This window comes from Amphibalanus amphitrite, unplaced genomic scaffold (assembly GCF_019059575.1).
Source record: "Amphibalanus amphitrite isolate SeventyFive unplaced genomic scaffold, NRLGWU_Aamphi_draft 001624F_arrow, whole genome shotgun sequence".
Taxonomy (NCBI): Eukaryota; Metazoa; Arthropoda; class Thecostraca; order Balanomorpha; family Balanidae; genus Amphibalanus; species Amphibalanus amphitrite.
Window position 1 is genome coordinate 43,624 of NW_024883117.1, and position 23,704 is coordinate 67,327.

At 53.4% G+C, this 23,704-nt stretch overlaps 2 protein-coding genes across 3 annotated transcripts in view; one reads left to right on the forward strand and one right to left on the reverse strand.

Moving 5' to 3' along the window:
• LOC122374241 (protein hu-li tai shao-like) overlaps nt 1–19,044 on the reverse strand; it is a 30,189-nt gene extending 11,145 nt beyond the window's left edge. The window contains exons 1-4 of the mRNA XM_043352865.1: nt 18,896–19,044; nt 14,632–14,693; nt 2,867–3,038; nt 1,181–1,298 (exon numbers count right to left, since the gene is read on the reverse strand). Of these exons, the coding sequence (XP_043208800.1) occupies nt 1,181–1,298; nt 2,867–3,034 (286 nt within the window). The 5' untranslated portion in view covers nt 3,035–3,038; nt 14,632–14,693; nt 18,896–19,044. The remainder of the gene's footprint in view (nt 1–1,180; nt 1,299–2,866; nt 3,039–14,631; nt 14,694–18,895) is intronic.
• A 231-nt stretch (nt 19,045–19,275) lies between these two features.
• The window catches only part of LOC122374237 (dynein regulatory complex protein 11-like), a 50,374-nt gene continuing 45,945 nt past the window's right edge, over nt 19,276–23,704 (forward strand). Inside the window, exons 1-5 of one of the 2 annotated variants that reach the window (XM_043352857.1) lie at nt 19,276–19,504; nt 20,944–21,050; nt 21,514–21,604; nt 22,045–22,206; nt 22,516–22,707. In XM_043352857.1, coding sequence (XP_043208792.1) covers nt 21,040–21,050; nt 21,514–21,604; nt 22,045–22,206; nt 22,516–22,707 — 456 coding nt within the window. In that variant the 5' untranslated portion in view covers nt 19,276–19,504; nt 20,944–21,039. The remainder of the gene's footprint in view (nt 19,505–20,943; nt 21,051–21,513; nt 21,605–22,044; nt 22,207–22,515; nt 22,708–23,704) is intronic. The other variant, XM_043352858.1, reaches the window with a different exon arrangement.

Consider the following 23,704-nt stretch of genomic DNA (forward strand, 5'->3'; position numbering starts at 1 on the left):
GTGGATGAGACGCCGCCTCGCACCAGGCCCATCATGTCGGAGATGTGCTCCAGACAGCCGCCCACTGAGTAAAGACACCCTGTATATAGGGGTTTTGTACTTACTCTGTGTGGATGAGACGCCGCCTCGCACCAGGCCCATCATGTCGGAGATGTGCTCCAGACAGCCGTCCACTGAGTAAAGACGGCTATATAGGGGTTTCGTACTTACTCTGTGTGGATGAGACGCCGCCTCGCACCAGGCCCATCATGTCTGAGATGTGCTCCAGACAGCCGCCCACTGAGTAAAGACACCCTGTATATAGGGGTTTCGTACTTACTCTGTGTGGATGAGACGCCACCTCGGACCAGGCCCATCATGTCGGAGATGTGCTCCAGACAGCCGCCCACTGAGTAAAGACACCCTGTATGTGTCGTACTTACTCTGTGTGGATGAGACGCCACCTCGGACCAGGCCCATCATGTCGGAGATGTGCTCCAGACAGCCGCCCACTGAGTAAAGACACCCTGTATATAGGGGTTTCGTACTTACTCTGTGTGGATGAGACGCCGCCTCGCACCAGGCCCATCATGTCGGAGATGTGCTCCAGACAGCCGCCCACTGAGTAAAGACACCCTGTATATAGGGGTTTTGTACTTACTCTGTGTGGATGAGACGCTGCCTCGCACCAGGCCCATCATGCCGGAGATGTGCTCCAGACAGCCGCCCACTGAGTAAAGACACCCTGTATATAGGGGTTTTGTACTTACTCTGTGTGGATGAGACGCCGCCTCGCACCAGGCCCATCATGTCGGAGATGTGCTCCAGACAGCCGCCCACTGAGTAAAGACACCCTGTATATAGGGGTTTCGTACTTACTCTGTGTGGATGAGACGCCGCCTCGGACCAGGCCCATCATATCTGGAGATGTGCTCCAGACAGCCGCCCACTGAGTAAAGACACCCTGTATATAGGGGTTTCGTACTTACTCTGTGTGGATGAGACGCCGCCTCGCACCAGGCCCATCATGTCGGAGATGTGCTCCAGACAGCCGCCCACTGAGTAAAGACACCCTGTATATAGGGGTTTTGTACTTACTCTGTGTGGATGAGACGCCGCCTCGCACCAGGCCCATCATGTCGGAGATGTGCTCCAGACAGCCGCCCACTGAGTAAAGACACCCTGTATGTGTCGTACTTACTCTGTGTGGATGAGACGCCGCCTCGGACGAGGCCCATCATGTCTGAGATGTGCTCCAGACAGCCGCCAACAGAGTTACCGTCGATCACGCCTTCATCCACCAGGCGCTCCAGCTCCGACTGAAATACCACAGAGAGAACACACATCAGTGGACTGAACGCAACGCCCTCATCGACCAGTGCCACTGGTTCCAGCAGCCAGCTCCAGTCCGAATGACATCACAGGGAATATACATCAGCATAGTGGGCTATCAACCATCCAGCTCCGCCTGAAATACCAGAAAGAACGCACATTAATGGACGCAGGTGCGCAATGCACATGGATACCCTCTTTCTTAGAACAAAACAAACCAATATAATACACCGGAGTCAATGATACAGAAGCTGTGTAGACTCTGAACTGTGAAGACTCTGACCCCCACGCTGCCAGAGATAGCACGCTCATCCGATCGACTACGTCATCTGTCTACGCCCGCCACTATATTTAACGAGAACAAATGACTTGCAGTGTGGGCAGGCTGACGGCTGAGCCGCTTCGCGCCAGCAGAGCTCTGTCACTGCCAGGAGGGCTCGGTCTCCGTGTTGACCAGTCTGCAATCTGAGCAGCATCGCGTCCATCCACCAACTAACAGCCAACAAAAGCTGACGTTACATACATCTCACTGAGAACTCTCTCCTTAGTCCTTACCACGCACAGACTGTCCCGTTCTGACGTCACACCTGGCTCAGCAGTCAACACCCTGCTCTAACTACACACACCGGTCTGACGTCACAGCTCACTCAGCACCATCCCCTCACCATGCACATACACACACCGCCCCTGGCTACACCCGCACTATACCGAGGCCATCGGGCCAGTGACGTCACTATCCTGACGTCATCGGCCGCCTGGAAATAGCTCCGGGCAGGGCTGGCTGCCGCCCAGCCGACCTTTCTCTCCCGCTGGCATGGAGGGGGTATATAGTGCGCCGGGGGGGGGGGGGGGGATGGGGCAGGGCCGCATGGCGCGAGACATCCCTTCTCATTCGTTCATCCAGTCTGTGAACCAAGTCCACGCCCACTCGCTACGGCTCAAACTGCGGCCTATGACCACCAGACCCTGAATCCCCTGAGAGTCCAGCGGATACAGTAAGCAGATCCGGCATCAGCCAATTGGCCGCTTTGTGCCGCAAGTTGACAGTCATCTGAGATACTAAGGGATTGTCCCCTATTATCCGGTATCCCACACCACTGCCCAAATGTGCCACTATCCTCACCAACCAAATCCAAAACCACACCCACAATAGCTACGTTTCCATGGCACAAGCTAAGCCGATTTTGAAAAATGGATTTGCTCTATCATAACATTTAGGCATAATTTAAAAATGTAAATATAGGATTAGGTGCTAGCTAAAACCATATATACATTCATTTTTTGCATAAAGTAAATAGTTTCCGAGAAAAACGCACGTGAAATTTCGCTAAATCGATTTAGACGTGTCATGGAAACGTGGTGATAATCTCAGCATCCTATTCCTTACCAACCCAGTCCAAAATCACGCCCACAATATCTCAGCATCCTTACCAATACCAACCTAGTCCAAAACCACACCCACAATTCTCCAGCATTCCCACACCCCTCTCGCAGTACCCTAGGATGTAGATGACACCACTCCCACCACAGCCATCACCGCTCCGCTCTACCTCACCTTGAAGGACTTGGAGCTGAGGATGGCGTCGACCCGTTTCCGTCTGGTCATCTCCCTCATGTCTGCGTCGACCTCCGCTGGTCTCATCCTCTGCCTCTCGAGCTCCTCCTCCGTGAGGCCGCCATTGGCGTCACCACCGCCGCCGTTCGTAGCCGCCGGCACGTCCATCCGGCTGAAGAAGAAAGGAGAGGGAGGTCAGAGTAATCTTGGGTCAGAGGGGCGGCAGAAGAGGTGGCAGGGTAGGGGGGACGGGGGAGCGTCAGAGAGGGGTCGCTAACACCTTCATTCAGCTGCAGAGGGACGGAGATGAACGTTAGAGAGGGCAGGGAGGGACAGGGAGGGACAGGGAGGGACAGGGAGGGACAGGGAGGGACAAGGGCAAAAAAGACAGACAAGAACAATCAGAGATGAATGAAGCCGTAGAAGTAGGATAAAGTTGAAAAGCTGGATTAGCAAGGGCGGGAAGTTATGGCAAAAGTCGCTTCCACGCCAGCATGACCGGGCACATCAATACGGTACACCGAAGAAAAACAACGAGCTTCTTGGTAGATTTCTCGGTACTAACACGACGTTGAGGTTGCGAAAGTTCCCAACTTAAGTTCCCAAAAGTTGGCTTACAGCCCGGCTGGGACGATCATCGTTGTTGCGAAACAGTAACTTCACCTCCTGCTCAAATGCTCTCGGATAACCCGTTGGCAAAGCTGCTATAAAGCCTGACCCAAACTAAAACACCAGTCTGAGATCATTGGCTGGCACCATAGACAGAGACCGCCCTTATTGGTGCGCCATATCCTCCCACATGAGTTGCGGGCTGCCAGGTTCACAGGCGGTGTGAACTGGCCCGACGGCAGCCGCCAAAACCCCGTACCTGTGCAGTGGAGACACTGCCGACTGCCGAGACATTATCACACAGAATGATGACCGTAGAGAGGTATCAGGTAGTGAGAATCCACTGAAGCCCACGAGGTATGAAAGTTAGTCAGGGAAGTCAGTTGGTATGATAATAAATCAAACTACTCAATTTAATGTTTTTTTTTTAAATATCAGACAATATCAAGCTTTTCAATTTGATGAATATCATGTTTACCGAAATTCTCGCATAAATATGTTCACGAATGGAACGCAATTGCACTGGAGTATATACGGGAAGAGCGCCTCGCAGAGCGGCGAGCACCAATATGAATCGATATGGCTGAGGGGCTGATAAGAGTACCTAACCACTCTGGGTTATGGCAGCAATCTAGAGACTACAACGTAACGATAAATGTGACCTCAGGCGGCCACACGCTTTGTACTTGGTATAAGTGCATACAGCGTTTACAACCAGACGATAAGGAGCCGTTTGATTAGAGAAGAAATCCGTTCACCCCTAAATTCCTGTGTCACACCGATCAAATGTTATTTCTTCAAACCATCAAGAAATGGAAGGCAGACTCAGATAGGTGGCATTTATGGGCATCATGCGTGTGTGCTCCACACACATGCATGTGTGTGTGTGGGGGGGGGGGGGCAGCAGACAGGGTCTGACCCGCAGTAATCACCTCCCACCTGTGTCTGCTGCACCACCTGTCAGCGTGACAGTTCGTCAAACACAACCCGATACGGAGGGGCTGACCGGTGGCTGAGGGAGAGGTCAGTGACCTATAGAGGGCACTGAAACGGCTACAGCAAACCGGAGCTGCCGCTAAACCAGTACCACCCCTTTGGCACCAGTGAACGCTGTCCGGTGACCGTGCGTCCGACCACTGATCAGCCCATTTTGGTTCACAGCGACGCCCTTTATGGGCGGCAGACTCACGTGGCCGGGTCACGGGTGGGCAGTGGCCCGACAGCGTGAGTCAGGCACCCTTCACATGTCCGTGTCACTACCCCCAGCGGACTGCCGATGACATAGGAGACTGCAAAATGTCACATGGACTGTAGGTATGACACAGCGAGGTGCCAGTGTCACCGCCAGCGCAAATCAGGCGGTGTCACTGCTTCTCCCAAGTCCCAGCGACTGAAGCGTGCAAACTGCGAGTGCAATTGAATAGGTACAGATAACATGCCAGCCCCCCAAAGTTAGTGAAACGACTACCCTCAAGAAATGGTAGGAGTCGCGAAAACTGGTCGACTTTATCCGCCAGACATCGCGGAGGCCGGTGTCGGTGTCATAAATGATAGGCTCACGCCATATAACAGAACGATACAGTCGTCACACTATGTCTGACTGGCGGGTGTTTCCTGGTGTTGTCGCTGGTGGCACCGCAAACACATCTTCTCCGCGGTAGCCGGTAGGTGCAGCCCTCGACAGTCAGCAGTGCCCGGCGTTACGAACAGGTGAAACGCAGCCCCGTCACATCGCCGAACTACCAACGCGACAAAACATCTGTCAGATTCACACAGCACAACCGGTTTGCGCTAGAAACACACGCAAACCGCAAGGCAAAACAAGCTAAGATAAGACATCAAATGTGGCGAGAGGAACTGTCATCTGCCAAATCCCAGAAGCAGCGGCCACGTGCGTGACATCATAATGCCATTACATACGGTTACAAATAACAACTGTAGGCTGTTCAGCTCTTGATTGTTTCTTTTTGCTCCGCATGCCTTCCACTTTCAACTCAAGCCATGTCGAATTCGGCCAGACCTCTACAGTTCCCTCCCGAACATTACGATCACCCCAGGCGACAGACCACCCTCCCATCCGTCCCCACCGTCTCTGCACCCTAGGCGACAGAGCACCCTCTCTCCCCTCCCTCCTCTGCCACCCCACTACCGGGTGACGACGGCGGCTGAGCACAAGTGATCCGTATCGATCGAGATGGCCTACCACTAGATCGGGCCGCGCCGAGCGGGGCTGGGTCCCCGAGCCGCGCCCAGCGGGGATGGCCCCCAGGAAACGCCACTGCGAGCTGGTTCGTCCAGGAATAAGGTTAGAGCGGGTTGCGCTGGGGCTGGTCTACTGTTGGAGCTCGCCTGGGCAGCGCCGCCCGCGGGCGACCCGTCGCACGAACCTCGCAGCCGGCGGCGGCGGTGACGGACAGTTGTGGGATCGATGACCGGGAGCCCTCCGACGCCGGCAGACCAGACCAGACCAAATGAGCCGCGGTCGAACGGAAAACAAACACTGCTGGCGGAGCCTGGTGCTGTTACTCCCCGCTGAATTGGAATGGCTCATTGGCTTTGGGCTATCTGGCTCGGTCTATGAGGACCAGAGCGGATCATATCCCTGAGTCACGGTCACCGTCATGTAGAGCAGCCGGTACAATGCATGTACATTGTATGTATAAAACGTTGAAGGTAAACAACGGCCTAGACATGCACCGTGAGCCAAACGGCAATTATTATTGGTTCTAAAAAATGTGAATAAACATCAAATGGTCTGGCTGTTACATAAGTAGTGGTAGCTTACGATGCTGATTGACTGTGATTGATTGCTTTCTGGAAAGCGCACTGATGCCTGGGAATCTGCATGGATACGGTAAGAAGCCCGCAATAATACATGTTCATCGAAGCGCTTCTACAAATTCATTAAGCGCTGACGTCGTTTCTGTACGGCACAACACATGTGCTGTGTTACATTTCCAATTTGTTCACACCTGTAGTAGATGCGGGTACAGAACACCTGTAGGACACCCCGCCTACTGACTCCTCTGAACAGTGTCGTCAGGGGAGGGCTCCGTTTGCATCTTGGCCAGCTGGCAGCGCCACAGGCCGACCCACTGCCTACGCCGGTTCCAGTTGGCCGCCTTCCACACTCCACAGCCGCAGAGATCCCCTTCACAACAACCCAGACAAATGCCGGCCTAGCCTGGTGTGGTCTGACCCAACTGTTCACAAGGACCACCACTTCCCACATTTGCCGCTATTCCACCCTGGCCAGCGGCATCGCAATCGACAACGTGTCGCCCCGGGCCCACGGTAAGCGTAAGGGGATTTATAGCTCCCGAGCTGACCAAAAGTCAGAAGGGTGCATCTTCCCTGCATCTTAGCCAGTTGGCAGCGCCACAGGCCGACCCACTACCTACGCAGTGGGTCGTGTATCTCCCCTGGATTAGCGATAGAATGGTGGATCTCATTTGGACTGGCGATAGAACGGTACGAGGAGTATGCCTTTCCAGGCTGATGACAGAAGTTTATTCAGCTAACCACGCTGACGATGGGACGGTCTTCCCTATGTCTCCCTGCGCTGACGATATGGCAGTCTATGTATCTCCCCACGCTGACGATATGGCGGTCTATGCATTTCCCCGCACTGACGATGGTGCAGCCATATGCATCTCCCCACGCTGACGGCGGGGGCGTTCCGTCTCCTAATGGGCCGCCCTCTGACCTGCCGTGATGGATGGCGCCCGCCCGAGACGGACGGAGAGTAGGGGGTGCAAACGGGAACACGGACACAGCGCAGCAGTTCGGACACGCAGACGCAGCAATGCGGCATTGCGGACATCGCGCGGACTGGCAGTTATCCCAGAGAAAAAGCACATAAGACAAAACAACATGGAAAGGGCGGGGAAGAAAGGTGAGAGGAGAGGAGAGGAGAGGAGAGGAGAGGAGAGGAGAGGAGAGGAGAGGAGAGGAGAGGAGAGGAGAGGAGAGGAGAGGAGAGGAGAAGAGAAGAGAGGAGAGGAGAGGAGAGAGGAGAGGAGAGGAGAGGAGAGGAGAGGAGAGGAGAGGAGAGGAGAGAGAGAGAGAGAGAGAGAGAGAGAGAGAGAGAGAGAGAGAGAGAGAGAGAGAGAGAGAGAGAGAGAGAGAGAGAGAGAGAGAGAGAGAGAGAGAGAGAGGCCCTGAATCCTCCTCGTTGACGGTGCGGGTCTGAGCTGCCGGTTTCACCAGTTCCCTCACCACTCGGGAGCTACTGTTTGGAGAGAGTAAGTGCAGGCACGCAGGCCGATACCGCGCCGGTCGGCGACGCACTAAACAAACTGACCACCCCACGCAGGAGGAGGCAATGTGAAGGGCCAATGCCTCTGCGTGACGCAGCGTCTTGTCATTGTTAGTATAGAACGAACCGAGTAGAAGAGAGTAACTGTGTCAAAGATGAAACCAAAGTCACTTTCGAAAGCGAAGAGATGCAGAACAAATAACGACAAGGGCCAAAACGAGAAAAAATACGCACCTAAATCTGCAAATCCGCATGCGGATGTAGGTATCGAATATCACGTTATAAAAACGAGCACAGAAATGATTGTAGGAGAAAAAAGGGTTTCCAACCAACAACAATTCTACGCTGCCAGTTCTCACAAGGCCCATTGCCCATCGTCCAGCGGTTTCGTGTCAACGTCGATTCCTTGCCCTCCTTGCATTTGGCAGAGCCCCTATGCCCGGTTCGTGTTACACTTTGGAGCCCATCATAAGCGCGAGGCACAGAGCCGGGTGATAGTCTGGCCGCTGGCCTTTCCGATTCTGGGAACCTGACCTGCATTTAATCGTGATCCACTAGCACGCTCTGGCGGCCTTGAGAGCGGTACGGGAGGGTGGCACTGTGGGGTGACAGGCTTAGCGGTAATCCATTTCCTTTGTTTCTGTGTTTCCTGTCGGATAAAAGGCCACCATTACCGGGAACAAACATAGCGTAAACAGCCGGCTTTGGGTGTGGAGGGGAGTCGGATCATCCAGCGGGTCACTATTCACTATTCACGGTCCATAGCAGACGTGACCTCTCCGTCACTGGAGATACGGCTCGAAAAAAATCATAATCCTTTATTCGCACTGCAGAGTATACCCGATTCATTCTAAAACGCTTATCTAGTAATCCACCATTCTGACCTGGTCAAGATATTCGGTATATTCAGCCGGCTTTCAATTCGTGCGAGATTGAGAACGTTGCCCTTTTCAAGTAGGACAAACAAGAAAGTTTTCCTTAAGGACGGACCTTTCTCGCACCAAATCAGCCTTTTCCGTGTTGCTATAGCATCGACCCTCTGACGGACTCGTGCTGGCCTGGCACACGCCAGTCGGCGGTCCCCAAACCTGCACTACCGCCCTGCCCGCCGGTTTGAGGGCCACTGGGGATCGATGCCGGCCGACCGTCGCCGGCGGCGGGGGACAGCGGCGGCACAGGGCGTGGCCCCTCCCCTTGGAGACAGAGGTCCACCGCGTCAGAGGTTCGGGATAGACACAATTCAGATCAATATCTGGATGGGTTTATTGTGAACGTTTCAAACAATAGCAGATAATAACCTCAACTTTAGCTGTTGAAGTTTGTTATGAACAATAGCAGTGCATGCCAAAACAAGCAAGCCTATCGAAACAGCTGTCTAAAAGTGTTCACATTTCGTACAACTCCCATATCGTGGACAAGTTTTAAGCAATTTTTCGCTTTTCATGCTTTGTGTATTTTAAGACGAGTGCGGCTTGGACAGACAGCAGATCAGCGTGCGCACAAACCATGCCATCGCGAACGTGACAAGTGAGAAAAACATATTCAGCAATTCATCACCAGACAAAAATAATAATCATGCACGAACGATAATTGAGCCAAGCGCAGCCAGAGTGTCAAAGCGCGCATCGAAAGCAGGAAACGTGTCGCACGAACGGACAAAACAGGAAACGCATCCGCAACAAGCTTGAGCCACAAACGTGCCAGATCGCATCACTAGGGCGGAGGTATGAAGGTCCACCGGAACAAACACAAAGCAGGGAGCCTTGAAACCCTTCAAACCAATATTCATGCGTTGGACAAAACTTAGGACGTGTCGGAGAGCGCATTCAGAAGCGTATACACGCGAAAATTGTCCACCGACCTGCACTGCACTAGACCGCAGGTCAGCGTTCCTAGCATCGTGGTGGCGATCCGGTGACCGACGCAGGTTGGGTCACAGGTCACGGGTCACAGGTCAGGTAGAAGGCACCGACTGGTCAGCAGTAACGGGTCCAGTCGAACCCGCAATGCCAGCAAAGAGATCACACCAGAACCGACCAAACCGTGGCCAAAACCACACGGAATCTCCAGCACTTGAACACTGAAGGCACGAGCCAGCGTTCCGGGATTCACATATCAGGAGCCACCAGCTCTCACGGACGGTCACGGACTGTCACCGATGGAAACGGACGGCCTCGGCGGCTGGGCGGCCGGTCGGACGGCGCCACACTGCCCGGGGTGCGGCCGACCGACCAGGGCCTGCGCACGCACCTCAATCGAGGGGTTCGGCCGCCGGCGGCGGTCCAGGCGTAGGCTGTACCGGGTACCCCTGTTCAGCCATCGACCGCACCGTGAATAGCGGTGGTGCGTGCACCGCTGCACGCTCACCAAAATCGGGAGGAGCGGTGACGTCCTGGGATATATGGAGTGCTTAGTACAAAATGTTTCATTCAAAGTTTCCAGACAACTGCCGAGGATAAGTGTGAACCCGCTCAACTCATTCCAACGGCATGCTTGCCCCGATGCAGCATGGGTAAAATGAATACTTCTAATAAAGACAGATACCTAACTAATCATGAGCCCCAGCTATAGTACGGAGCGCCAACCAGCCCGTCGAGCCAGGACCACATCTGCCGGCGCCCGCAGGTCCTTCCTGTGTCGTCAGGCTGAGAAATTCCCACCAATCAGACCAATTGTAGGCAGCCAACCGGCACAAGTGCCGCCGCGCACCCCGCCGCAGCGGACCGGCGAGCGGGGGTGGCGGCGACGACGGACCAACGCCCACTGACACCACGTGACTCAGCAGGCAAACCCCTCACAACCGTGGCAACAAACCCCAATGAGGTTCAAAACATACATACTGGTTCAACACATACATACTTCATCTTCATTACATCGTTAGATGTGCTTTATGGATAGTTTGTTCACCTTTCACCTCCTCTGAGACGGTGATGCCTCAGTCGTTCTTTTTCTCAATCACCAGTTACTAACGTGATCCACCAAATGTGTCGGCCAAGACAAATGGAGCATTAGCGCCTCAGCAAAATATCGAATCGTTCAAAATGGCATCGCGTCGTGTCACCTGCGAGTCGAGATGTCGGGCGACACGGGCGGGTGGCGCGGCGCGGCGGTCAGCTGCCTGAAACTGACAGACAGCCCCCTGCTGACAGCCTACTCCAGTTCGCAAAAACTCTACACAGCCAATCCCGACCGAAAAACGCTAACGCACGGGCTGAGCACATCACAATGGGATGAGCAAAAACCAGGAAGCGGGTGCTGCATAGGCATGTGCGAGGTGAAATACACGCTGTCAGAGAATCATCAGGATGGTCAAGAGCCAGGCTGGCCGGGAATGAATACGGGCTCAGAATTCACACGATAAACGCAGCAGCGAGTTGAGAAGTAAGTATAGGTGAAGTTCATTGCCTTAAAATATTAGAACACAGTTAATTTCAAGCCGAAATTCACTGCAATTGCTAAATGTGTCGACAGGACAGTGTTGGCCAATCTGTGCTGAAAATGGAGTGACTACTGACCATCGAATAAGTCCACGAGGCCATAGATGCAAGCTTCCGTAAGCTCGGCCACGACCCGGGTTACCGTGTGCCCAGCCCAGTGAGACGGGCGCCGGGCGGGCTCGGTGGAAGGTCGTCCATCTCCGGCCCGCGGCTGAGCTCACCGGCTCGGCACGCGGCCCGCCGGACATCGTAAACAGATACGGTAGTGGCGGCGGCGGCGGCACAGGCTAGCTAGACTCAGACAGTCAGCCGGGAGGGCAGCCGCACGAGCCAGTGACGGCGACCGGCTCCGGCCGTGTGAATATTGCTACTTCGGCCCCAGCCGTCTGTGCTTGAGCTCCGGAATACACCTTAGACGGCCGGATTCACAAAAGACCGAGGCCCAATCGGTGGACGACGCCCGGTCCGGATGACGGTGACGGGCTACGTCGTCCTTCGCTCGTCTCGCATCGCGCGGCAGAGACCGCACTTCTCTAACACACCTCCGACCACCCAAGTCTGAACCTCAGGTAACGGCAGCCTTGACGCATTTTTACCTGTCCACTGCAGCATACTCCACCACCAAGAACAGAGAACTCTGCACTTCTCCACTCCGTTTACACGCGACTCCCTCTCCCTCTCCCGACAGACAGGTGGGGTAAAAACCGGACAGGGGCAGCTGCCAGCCCGGTATCGGCCCGCTCTGTATTCGGGCCGGACCGGACCGGGCGGAGTGCAGCAGAGATGTGCAGCGATCAGCACAGGCTGACAGAGGTGGTCGGCGCCCTACGCCAAAACATCCGGCGGACCGGTCACGTGCCGAACGGGCACCGCGCTCCGAGCGGAGAGGTCACTCGTGTCATCACTGACAACAAGGTGGTCGTGTGACTGTTGTCAGATAGTGAATGGCGCGGCCGTGTGACAAATCATAAGACAGTGTGGCGACTGGGTCCCGACAGTAAGATCCATAGCGGGAGCATCTGACAGACTCCGACTGCAGTGTCTTTCTTAGGAGCAGTGTCTGTCACCCGGCACACTCCCAGACTTCAGCAGTATCCATAGCAGCACTATCTGGCAGGCTGCAGTAATATCCATAGCAACACTACCTGGCAATCTGCCCGACTGTCGCCGCCACCACAGGCGCCATGACATCACGATAACCACTGAGACTCCATGCACGACACAGCGTCCTGAACTCAGTGCATTGACACCAGGCAGATATGGTGGCGGGCACACCGAATGCATGCAGGCTACCTTGGTTATACATGCAGGGTTGAAATCGCGTCCTGTAAACAAAGCCAGCACACGGGCAGGCAATAAGTTCAGATGAGATCGGGTTCGACAAGGGGCCAGTTTGTTGAGCCCATAGAAGTCGTGCTCTAGCTTTCGAGAGTCGGGCGGGAGGTGGGCGGCGACTCGTGCACGAAGTGAACACCTGGAGCCATCCCGGCATCAGCCTCCGGTCCGCGGCAATTCAGTGTACCGTACTTAGTCACACTGGTCAAATACACGGGAACGGTAGTACGGCTCCCAGGGGAACGGCAAGACGGCGCCAGAGAGCGAGAGTCAATATTTCAGCCCCGGTCCCGGACCAAATACTCTGCTCACAGGTCTCTGTCACTTGTCAGCATCCAGCTCCCGTGTCCTCATGCCAAGTCATCTGACATCCGGTCAGATGAGGTATAAGGACCGGAGCTCGAACCGTGAGGTGCAACGAAACAGGGCGATAGATACCCCAGCGTCAGGTGGCGGAATTATTATGTCTTTAGATGCCTAGACAAACATTAAGGCCACATTGGTAGCGGCTGAATAGATGTGGAACAAATTTAGCGACAGTGCTTTGGAAGAGGCTCGAGAACATTTGACCCGTCTCCATACGAGTGTCCGTTGTGACAAAGAGTTCACATTTCACACCCGATGAGGTGACCTCACTGTCAGCAGAACAGGTCACCCGAATAATAAATAACCGCGGCCCCGGACTCGGCCCAGTTCAAACGTCATCAAAACTAATGACAGCCATAGCTCAGCCACAGACCCGAATTACACGCCTCACCCGTCAAACATGCAGCGCGAAAAAAAAAAAAACTCATGGGAGGCTCCATCACGCTTTCAAACCCAAGTCTTCTAAAGCACACTACAAACTACAAAACCCTTATTTGGGTAGCTTGAACACAGACAAACGGACCAAGCCTTGATCCCTTTGTCTGTGTTTCCGACTATTACCATACACCATTCTCTAAGGTTACCTATAGCTTCGGCCTCCGATTCTTAAAGGACCAACAACGAAGCTGCACCCTCACCCGGGTCTGTTGAACACCGCGTAACAGCCGCGGTTGAGGAGCTGTGCACTGGTCACGACCCTAACGGCTATGACAGCTCGCAGTCAATGGCGGCCCGCCGCGCACCCCGACGCCGTTTCGGCCTAACGCAATAACGACGCGGGTGAAGCTGAAGCTTCACCAAACACAGCCGCTGTGTCCACCCACCAGCAGCCGATCTGCGGAAGGGTCCGGCCTGTACATACCTGTCCCACCATCGCGCCTAGCGAGGGTGGAAAGGGGAGCAGAGAGCGGGGAGGGGAGAATAGGGGCGGTTAGCGGCACCGCACCATTACAAATCAAAATGATCCACCGGACGTGTCCACCCCTCCCCTCTCCTACCCACCGCGCCCCTCTCGCGTCCCGACCGGCCGCAGCCACAGCCCCGTGACATCAGGGGCAGACTGGCGCCGGTCACGGTCCGAAAACAGACGAGAACAGGGAGTACCCCGCCACCCACACAGGCACCCGTCGTACGCCGGCCATCACGGCCCGTGACGAGCGTCACACCGTGCGTCACGGCTGGTGATTGACGGCGGTTCGACGCGGCAACGGCGGTTACACAGCAGAGGGGAGGGCGGTTACGGAGCAGAAGGGAGGGCGGTTACACAGCGATGGGAGGGCGGTACAGAGCGGAGGGGAGGGACGGCGACTCATCTCCCCTCCACCACCCACCGCCGTCACCGGCGTTACACCGTCACGGCACACACCGTCACGGCGTTACACCGTCACGGCACACACCGTCACGGCACACACCGTCACGGCACATCGGTACCGTTACGGCAGCGCCGACAGTCACGCCGTCACGGCCAGCGACTGTCCGCCGACACCCGTCAGCGCAGACAGGTGGATCAGGGAGCACTGAAGCACACCGGCGGGTTTTGAAGTGTAATTTCATGCGGTGATCCCCGAGTGGCTCCAGAGGTGAAATAACTGAACTGAACTTAGCGTGAGCTCTACCTCCGTCTTTCGGCAAGAAACAGGGAGCGAGTGAGTTGGAATGTAAAGAGGGCAACATTAGGATTCTCAGCTGAAACGTGACGACAGATACAGTGACAGACAAACGTGACGAAGATGGTGCCGACAGTTTCAGTCGTGACCTACCTTGTGTCGGTACGTCCCTGATGTCAATATATCTTCACTCGGAAGACGGCTTCACAGTCACCCTGCGAAAGGAAACTTAATGTCACTGACAGTTTCATTTGAACGACCCTACGGGCACCTGTGCCCTCCCTCAACACACCGCCCCTTTTATCTTTTAAATTCTCAATACAGGCTACTCATCGGAAAGCGTACATCTTCCCACTAACTAGCCGATACTAAAGTGACGTGCATGGCTCCGAACGGACCATATGCAGAAGCTGAGCCGCGCCCGCCGGCCCTCTGCCAGCCCTCAGACGACTTATCGTCACCCTCCGTCCGACCTCTCCGGCAGGGACTGATAGGCGATCAGTCGAGCGGGCGGGGCGGGGCGTGCACGATCGAGAGCCATGAGACAAGCCACGCGCAGCCACTTACGGCTGTATTTGCAACAATGTGGACAACCACATGCCGAATCACACACAGCACACAGCACCAAGCACGTTTAAGTGTTTTACTCTGTAAGACATGGGCATACATTCGTCGGAGTCCCTGATCTACCATATCCAGTACCCACTCCTCAATGAACACGCCCCTTCCCTAACAGGCCGCAACTACCTACCTTCCAGGCCACAGCGGCAACACCGGTCCAACGGCAATTTAGTAATGAACGACTGAGCTGTACTGTACGAGCACCGCAGCTCTAGCACCGCAGTGAACCGTGGCCGCTTAGCCGTGACAAGCCGCCGTGGCAGCTCGATAGCTGTGAGTGTGACAGACCGCGACAGCTGCGGCAGCCGTGACCGTGGCAGCTCGACAGGCATTGACAGTGCTGCGGCTCAGCAGCCATGACCACGGCATCTCGGCAGGCACTGACAGCAGTAGCAGCCCTTGGCAGGCATTGTCAGTGCAGCGGCTGCGGATCAGACCAGTGGGCCCAGAGGGCACCGCACCCCTTGACGACCGGCGACCTCAGTGACAGGCCGGTCGGACCGCGGCAGTGGATGGCGTCACCCCTCGGTATCGACAGGTTTGACGGGTGCCTGCGGTAGGGGGATATGGAGGGGAGGGTGTTGTGGCCAGCTGCTGGTAACCGCCAAACTGATCAGCAGCCAGTTTTGGTGCCGTGAATGTGAATAAGTTATTGCTGAGCGAACGCGACGTTGGCAGCACTTTCTCCAGTGATCTGGCCGGCCTCACTATTAAGACCTTTCCATGGCCCCAACGGCCGACACGCTTGTCCTAATGTATTCACCAGGAATAGACACGAGACAACTGTAATACAAGGTCACAATAGCATTGCCCTGCATGCTCAGTGACTGCTGTGATTATCATGATTCGTTTACTTGATTTATTTACTGTTGCTGAGTCACCATATAAAAAATCACAGCGCCCAGCCAGCCGTTCGTCATGCAATCGAAAGCTTTGTTACCAGCCCAGGGAAATGGCCTCCCCGACACTATCGCCTCTCGAGTCACGTCACATAACGGCTGCCTTTTCACCTCACACGAACAAACAGCCACAGCCCAAATCAGAGCTCACCAGCCACGGGGTACAACATCAGAACAGCTGAACGGCTAACTGTTCCCATGACATCGGCGGCAGAGTGCATTTTCACCCCTTTCATAGCCACACACGGCACCGAAATAGACCATGTGAGATCAACAGCTCCGGAATCGGGTCAGTGAAGATGTGAATATCTTTGAGAGAGCTCCCCTATGCTTCAGCTTGTCATACCGAATGAACCTTTTCGATATTCACTACCGTATGCATACCACTATGGCGAGCCGAGGACTGATGATTCATACATTGCCAGACATGCAGAGCTACACTGGCGACTGGCTGGGTGACCGTATCGCGTAAACCGCCCAGCTGCAGCCCAAACAGAGCTGCGTCCGAGACTGACGAGGGGACCAGCGATCGGGCCAGTCCCTGTCCTCAACCAGAGGGATTACATTCGTACGACTCATAATAAACAAACGCCGCATCGAGTGTTCTTCTCGGGTGTACTTCAATCCCGATCTAACTGCTGATTGATGGCGTCAAGCTACGCAAAATCGAATAGCTGTGAGAATAGTATACGAATTCCGCACCTCGTAAGCCTGAGATCCTGCTCAGTTCTAGAGGAGTAAAGTCCCACGACACACGCATCGAGCGTTCAAATATGCCTGTCAAAATAATCAAAACCTAGAAATACGACTACAGCAGAGGCGGCGAATAACAGGAATGAGGGCAAACGTAAACGTTACAGCGAAAGGCTCGAGGTTAGAAACTACACTTCCTTGACCTCTTCTGGATAGGTATCCACTGAATGTGGCATCATAATAATTACAGATGGTTTTACCACAAATTAATATGCAATTATTGCGCGGATCAACTGGACAGACAGGCACAAGGTGACCGGCCAGGAATACACTGTCACGATCGACGAATGCGAGCTAAAGGCTCCATCCCACATCCAGAACCATGGTCAACACTGACCGTACTGCCCGCCCCATCCTGAGCCGCCCCAAGTCGCCGCAGAGTCAGCCTGCCGCACCCACCTGATTATCAACGGTCAGCTTCTCCAAAAGCACTGCCCCGAGCACCACCACTGTACCGCAGATCCCAGCCTGCCACCCGACAGACCACAGCACAGCGCACCACACCACGGGGAGACCACTGGCCAGACGCCGCACAGACCAGCGGACAGACGCCGCGCCCCTTCTACTCGCAACACCACCAACGCTCGTCGGCAGACCCGTCACACACACTGGCGTGGCTCCCTCCCTACACAGGCGGACGACGACCGCCGCACAGCCAGCTTCCCGAGCCGGCCGCCAGGGGCGCTAGCGTACAGGGCAGTGTAGACAGCAGTGCTAGCGCCAGTGGTAGACTCAAGGTAGGCTGATACAGCCACAAAGTAAGAAACATTGTGGACTCACGCACAGACGTGACTTGCAAAGGAGGATAATGGTGGTGTTCACAAGGTGTACACTACAGTGTATACTGTTAGCATGTAAGACATGAAATTTTATTTGGGATAATTATGCATTTCTTACACTAGCAGAAAAAAACATTCACATGTTTAGAAAGAGAAGAATGCTAACAATAGTCATCATTACTCCAGTCAATATAAAAATTAATAGATAAAATGCATACAGATGGAGCAAAGAACAATAGAAACTTCAAAACATTGCACTACTTGGAACATTAACACATCTGCTTTTTAGGAAAGTCATTTTTTGTGTTACACAACATGCTAAAACCATTCAGTGTGCTTTATCATCAAAATAAAGCAGAGATGTAGGTGTACAAACTGTACATTGTAAAAAATTCAGCATGACATGGAAAATGGTATATTAAACTGGTAAAGGTGGGCAGGGAGCAGCCAACAAGGCAGCATGGATGATAGTGAACTCAGGACAAATAGCAGTCGGTGGGTGGAGCAGCCACAGCCAGCAGAAGTCACTTCAGTGGGGCAGATTGTGCTCAAAGTTGTTGGGCAGCTCAGTTGCACCCAATTGTCCTGAAGCCTGGGAATGCATGATAGACAGACTACAGGTCATAGGGGTTGACGGCCTGCTGTACACCAGCTCTGCTTAATATCTATCCAATCAAGCTTCAAATAAACAAAATGCTTTGCTGCTAAGACACCACCCACAGGAAAGGTAGGAACTTACTTTAAAATAAACATGGTTACATCATATCATCATTCATTAAACTACAAACAAAAATATTGAAAAGAGCAGTGAGTGAGAAGGCCTGTTATGGTCAAAATGGCTGTCAAAAATATGTAAAGCATTACAGATCATGGCAGCGGTAGCCACGGTGAGGGTACCTGCCAAAGATGGGGAAGCAGATAAGAAGAACGTGGACAATATCCAAACTTTGCACACTTCTTTGCAGAAAACTTATCAAAAGGTTAACTTGGCAAGCCAATTGAAGTCTTGCCCATGTAAATAGCCTCACAAGGACAACATTCTTAAATTCAAATAATGTCTTTTATCCTTATGACAGGCAAACATCTTACTCTTGAGCTGAATCCCAACACATCCCAATCCCAATCCCAAAACGAATACCTACACAAGAAGTCGTTAAATACACAATCTCATCTGGTCAGAATCATACAAACTGTCAGAATAACAAATTTCATTAAAATGTAGAAGAAATAGGCAAAGGGTGTATAACTACGGGATAGGAAGCGTCTATTGAAGACAGCTTTAATTCTTAAATAATTCATAGAAATTGCAAAACAAAATAACTTACACATTATCATAAGCTATGGAAAAATCCAATGTTTAAATACCTTTGAAACGGCCGATGACGATGCGTGGAGAAATGATAATTAAAACTTCGTCAAAAAATAAATAGTTTATAAAATAACAGATATTCTGAAGATCAGTTGCTAACCACAATGGATGTCGTCGTCGGACGCCGCCACTCCCATCGTCAAGGATCAGAAAAAAACTGATGTTCAAAAAATAATATTTTACATAGAATAAAAGTTTTTAAGTTTGGTACCTTAAATTTAAACAAAATAAATATGCCTATAAAATTTCCACATAGAAATAGTCAAAATAAAGACAAACTAGGCACAAAACTGAATTAAATAGCTCTTTATTTAAACCTTACGTCATCAAAAGTGGTATCCATGGCAACAATTCATTTTCATGGGCTGTAAGTGACGCAGATGAGACAAAACATTACGAGTTACAAAAACAAACAGAGATAACTAAAGGCATACGGTAAATACTATTTTGTGAATTAATTGCGATTTATCACCGAAAACTGTAAATTATTAAGCGAGATGTGTACCAGTGTGGACTGTGGGTGCAAGGTTTGTTGCTCGAATTATTGTGGAGTGTAACGACGGCGTGTAAACGCACCGACATCAACTCTACCTGTTCCATAAAATGTAAGTAACTGCGGGTTTATACTATCATTGCTATCATCGATAAAGATTGCCTAATTGTTGCTGTTCTGTTTCTCACCTAAGGGCTGCTTGTGTCTTTGCTCGTCTCAGACCATTACAGGAGCAGAGCCTGAAACACTCATCCTCCGGCCTCCGGTGCAAGAGGCTGGACGCGGCCCACTTGCTTTTGCCCAACTCGAACTTCCGCAGGGGGTCGCGCTGGACGCCCGCACGGGTACGAGTAAATAGGTTCCACCGAGTGGCAGCCAGAGGTGCGCGGGTAGGTATGTACCGTCGACTGTTGCTGTAAGGTGGCCCAAGGTCGATACCTCATGGACCTCCACTCCCTCCGGCAGCGATGGCCGGGCTCCCGGCAGTCCGGTGCTTATCCGCTGTGAGTCTGTGTCGGCCACTGGTTTATAACCTGCCGATCGAGCGTGACTCTAGAAGGCAGTGCCAGCAATGCGGCAGCTTGGAGCACCCATTCACCTCCGCGGCGCTAGAACCGGCATCAGCTGTGGGGCGTCGCCACGACGGCGTGTTAGCGGTCGCTGGCGCAGCTGGGTCCTCACACGGAGCCGTACGGCCCGTAATGGTACGGCTATGCCCGGCTACTGCCGCGTTGAGTTGGAGGGATAACAACGACAGCAGCCTCCGTGGCAGTGGCTCGGTTGGTAAATGTACTCGTAGAACCGCTAATGATTGTCAATGCCTTGCATTGCGGTCTAATGGAGATAGTACCCATTACCAATGACTAATGAGGGCGTTAACCGTAGGTTATTTGAAATACACAAACACTGTTCGTTAGAATTGTATTTTTCAATTATATAAGGCCGGATACTGTGCCGATCACTCGACCTCCGTCAGCGTCCTGCGTCCAGTGACATGTAGGTAATCTCATACCTGGCACGTTGTAGGTAACTACCGACTGCCAAGACCGGGCTTGGCCGGGTTTTGTTTTGTGACAGTTTTGGCGGTCAGAGCCGGCAGGGCTGGCCGTGCAGTAACATACCGCTAGCATGGGGGGGGGAGGGTCGGAAGAGCATTTTAGCATCGACAATCTCAAACGCGTTTTGGCTGAGACTTTCCATGCGAATCACGCGGCATCCATGCGTTCATTCTGTGGACACTTAACCTGAAATTTTTATATCGAAGCCTTAGCCCATTTAGGTGCCAGGCCCGAAAAGGGTCGTAGCAAAGTAATACGGCTCCAATTGCTCCTTCTGTGTCGTCGAAGGTTCAAGAATGGCCAACGCCGGCAAGTGAAAAGTGGTCTCAAAAATTGTTTCCACATCAGTTTGGGTCCGTGGCTCCGGTTTGGAGCCAACCGTTTTTCTTTCTGCTGTATTTCGAACACTTCTAAGAATTTTTACGAATAGCCTTTCTCTGCACCCTGTTTAATTAAGCATCTCTTCTTTTCATATTGCAACCAATCCATCAAGAGGATCAAAGTACGTCAGTCTGGAATAATGGATTCGGCCGGGATATAGTGTCTGTGGGCTGCATCGCGTCATCTGCTGCTCAATTGATCAATCGCCATGTCGAACAAGTAAGTGCACAATCCGCTTATCCGCATTCCGCACACCATTTGATAAATTGCGCACGCTCGACCGAACACTGGTTCGTTGACGTACTTACACACATACACTGGCGAAGACGATGCATTAGCGGTGTCCATTGTCGTCAATTTTCCCGTCACCGTAGTCGAGTCGAAATCGTGGAGCGTTTTCTGAAAGTCAACATGTTGGGATGTGTGCCGAGTGTATATGCTTGCATACCTTCGTGTCTAAATTCCACGCCCGGTATTCTCGTGCCCATGCCTGTCCCCGACCAACGGTAACGATATCCAGCACCCGCACTTGAGCTGGGTCCCAGCTGGAAATGTTGCCGTGCCCACTGCTGTGCCCCTCACCTAACCGGCCCGCTCCGCGCCGCCCGCCAGGCTGTGTATGTATAGAGCTGTGGACCGAGCCTCTGCAGTTCTCCTGACCTCACCCCGCGCCGTCCGTCAGGCTGTGTATGGAGCTGTGGAGCGAGGTCCAGGACCACCTGGACGATATAGTCTCCAAGGAGGTGGCCGCCGCCGGCGCCAAGCCCGAACATGTGAGCACTGGCCCCTGGGAAAGTACGGGGGGGGGACGACTGTGACTGGCCACTGGGGCTGGCCAGGGATCAGAGGACTGGGAAGGCCTGTGGGATAAACTGTGGGGACTCGGGTGATCTTGGAGAGGTTGCTGGGTGAGGTGTGTGTGTGTGGGGGGGGGGGGGGGGGCTAGATGCAGTGTCTTTGGAGCCGACTGTCGTGAGCGTTTAGGGACCTAACTTGTGCTTCAAAGTTATCACCCTTAGAATTATTTATCGAGATTCTATTATTATTTTGGATATTCCGCGCAGATCAGGCTTGGGGATATGCTGTCTGATTTTTTTTTTTGACAATCAGCTGTATTTATAACATATCCTTACACTCTTGAAATCCTTGACCACCGATGCGGCCCGGATAAGTCCCTCATCCACAGACTCCCTTCCCCTTACCGCCCCTACAGAACAAGGCTCTGGCGCTGGAGGGGCTGCTGGGCCTGTACCTGCGTCACCTGCGGCTGCTCAGCGGCCTGGCGCGCTGCTACGACCAAACGGTGCACCCACAGAAGCGGCTGGTGCTCCGGCGTAGTCTGGACGCCGTCATGGGACGACTGGTCGAGCTCAAGGTGGGACACTGGCACTGGGAGTCGGTGGAAAGATCCTTTCAGCAAAGAATTTTCACCGATGTGTTATCGCAGATCAAGCGGATGCTTTTCATTGAAAGCTTGTGGGATAACGTAAGCATTATAATAGGACGACGTAATGCAGTGTTTACAGATATTCATTTCAATCATGACATCGGTTAATATATAACTATGTAATCGATTCGTTGGAAGCATTTTGTGACATTTTCTCTCAATCATATTATGGGTTTTTAATTGAAATGATGCATTTTTTTTGCAACAAATAATCATGTTCTGCATTGTGTGTCACAGCTAGAGCTGGCAAATCTGGAGCTGATGGAGTTTCACTTTTTCGACGACCTGCAAGTGGACTTTAAGCTGCTGCCGCACGACGCCGAGATGCCGATAGCGCCCTATTTCCGCCTGGAGCGGAAGGACACTCTGGCCGGCGTCAACGAGATCATTGGTGACGCGCTGAGGAAGCTGGGCGCCATCCAGTCCGAGGTAGGTTCCGCCCGAGCGGGGTCTACCGTCCTACTCACTGAAGGCGCTAGGCGCCGTCCAGTAGGAGGTGGGTGCCGACTGGGCGCGGGTGCGGGTTCAATGAGATAACTGGGCTCTGTCCGGTCGCAGATAGGTGCCGATTGGCCTTGGCGAGGTCCACCGTTGATACAGGTGGGGAAGCTGGGAGTGGATCACGACGGCTCCGCTGACACGGGCGAGGAGCTGAGACACGGGGCTGCTGTCAGACACGGGTGAGGAAGTTGAGACAAGGGTCGACGCCCGGCACGGCTGAGGAAGCTGGGTCACGATGCCGCCGTTAACACGGGCGAGGAGCTGAGACACTAGGCCGCCGTGCGACTCAGTGAGGAAGCTGAGCTCCATCCGCCGTCCAGTCGGGGGTAGTTAGGTGCCGACCGGGTGCGGGCCGGCGCTGACTGCGACAGTACATAATACGTACACGTATATCGGCGGGAAACCCACGAATGCGGAACGGCCATAAGTAGGTATATGCTTACTGCTTAGTCTGTGCAGGGGCAGATTTGTTTGTTTTGTTTTGTTTTGTTGGGTTAGGCCCTTTCGGTCTGGCAAGACTATTTCAGAGCCGGGAAGATGATAGGATAAAGGGGGAGACATTGGTCTGGGCAGGCACCCTAGTGAGTCGCCGGGGCTGAGCCCGTCCAAAGGACAGGCCACCCAGCCCCAAGACACTGACTGCACCCGGCTACGGGGTGCGCTCCCTCGAGAGCAGCGGTGCCGCTCCAAGGGAGCAGCCCGCATGAGATAAAGTTGCCTGTCCAGGCCGGAGGGGGGTTGCGGCGTGGAGGAGAAGGATTTCTGTATCCTGAGGATAGAAGCACGGAACGGTGCAGGGGCAGATTGACCTGTGTCCTTTATCGACGTAATTTGCAGTACCTACGCGGCACACTACAATCTCAGGAGCTCAAGTCAATACCGCCGCCATCAGCCGCATCAGGTGAGAGAAGCAAAACATTGCGGC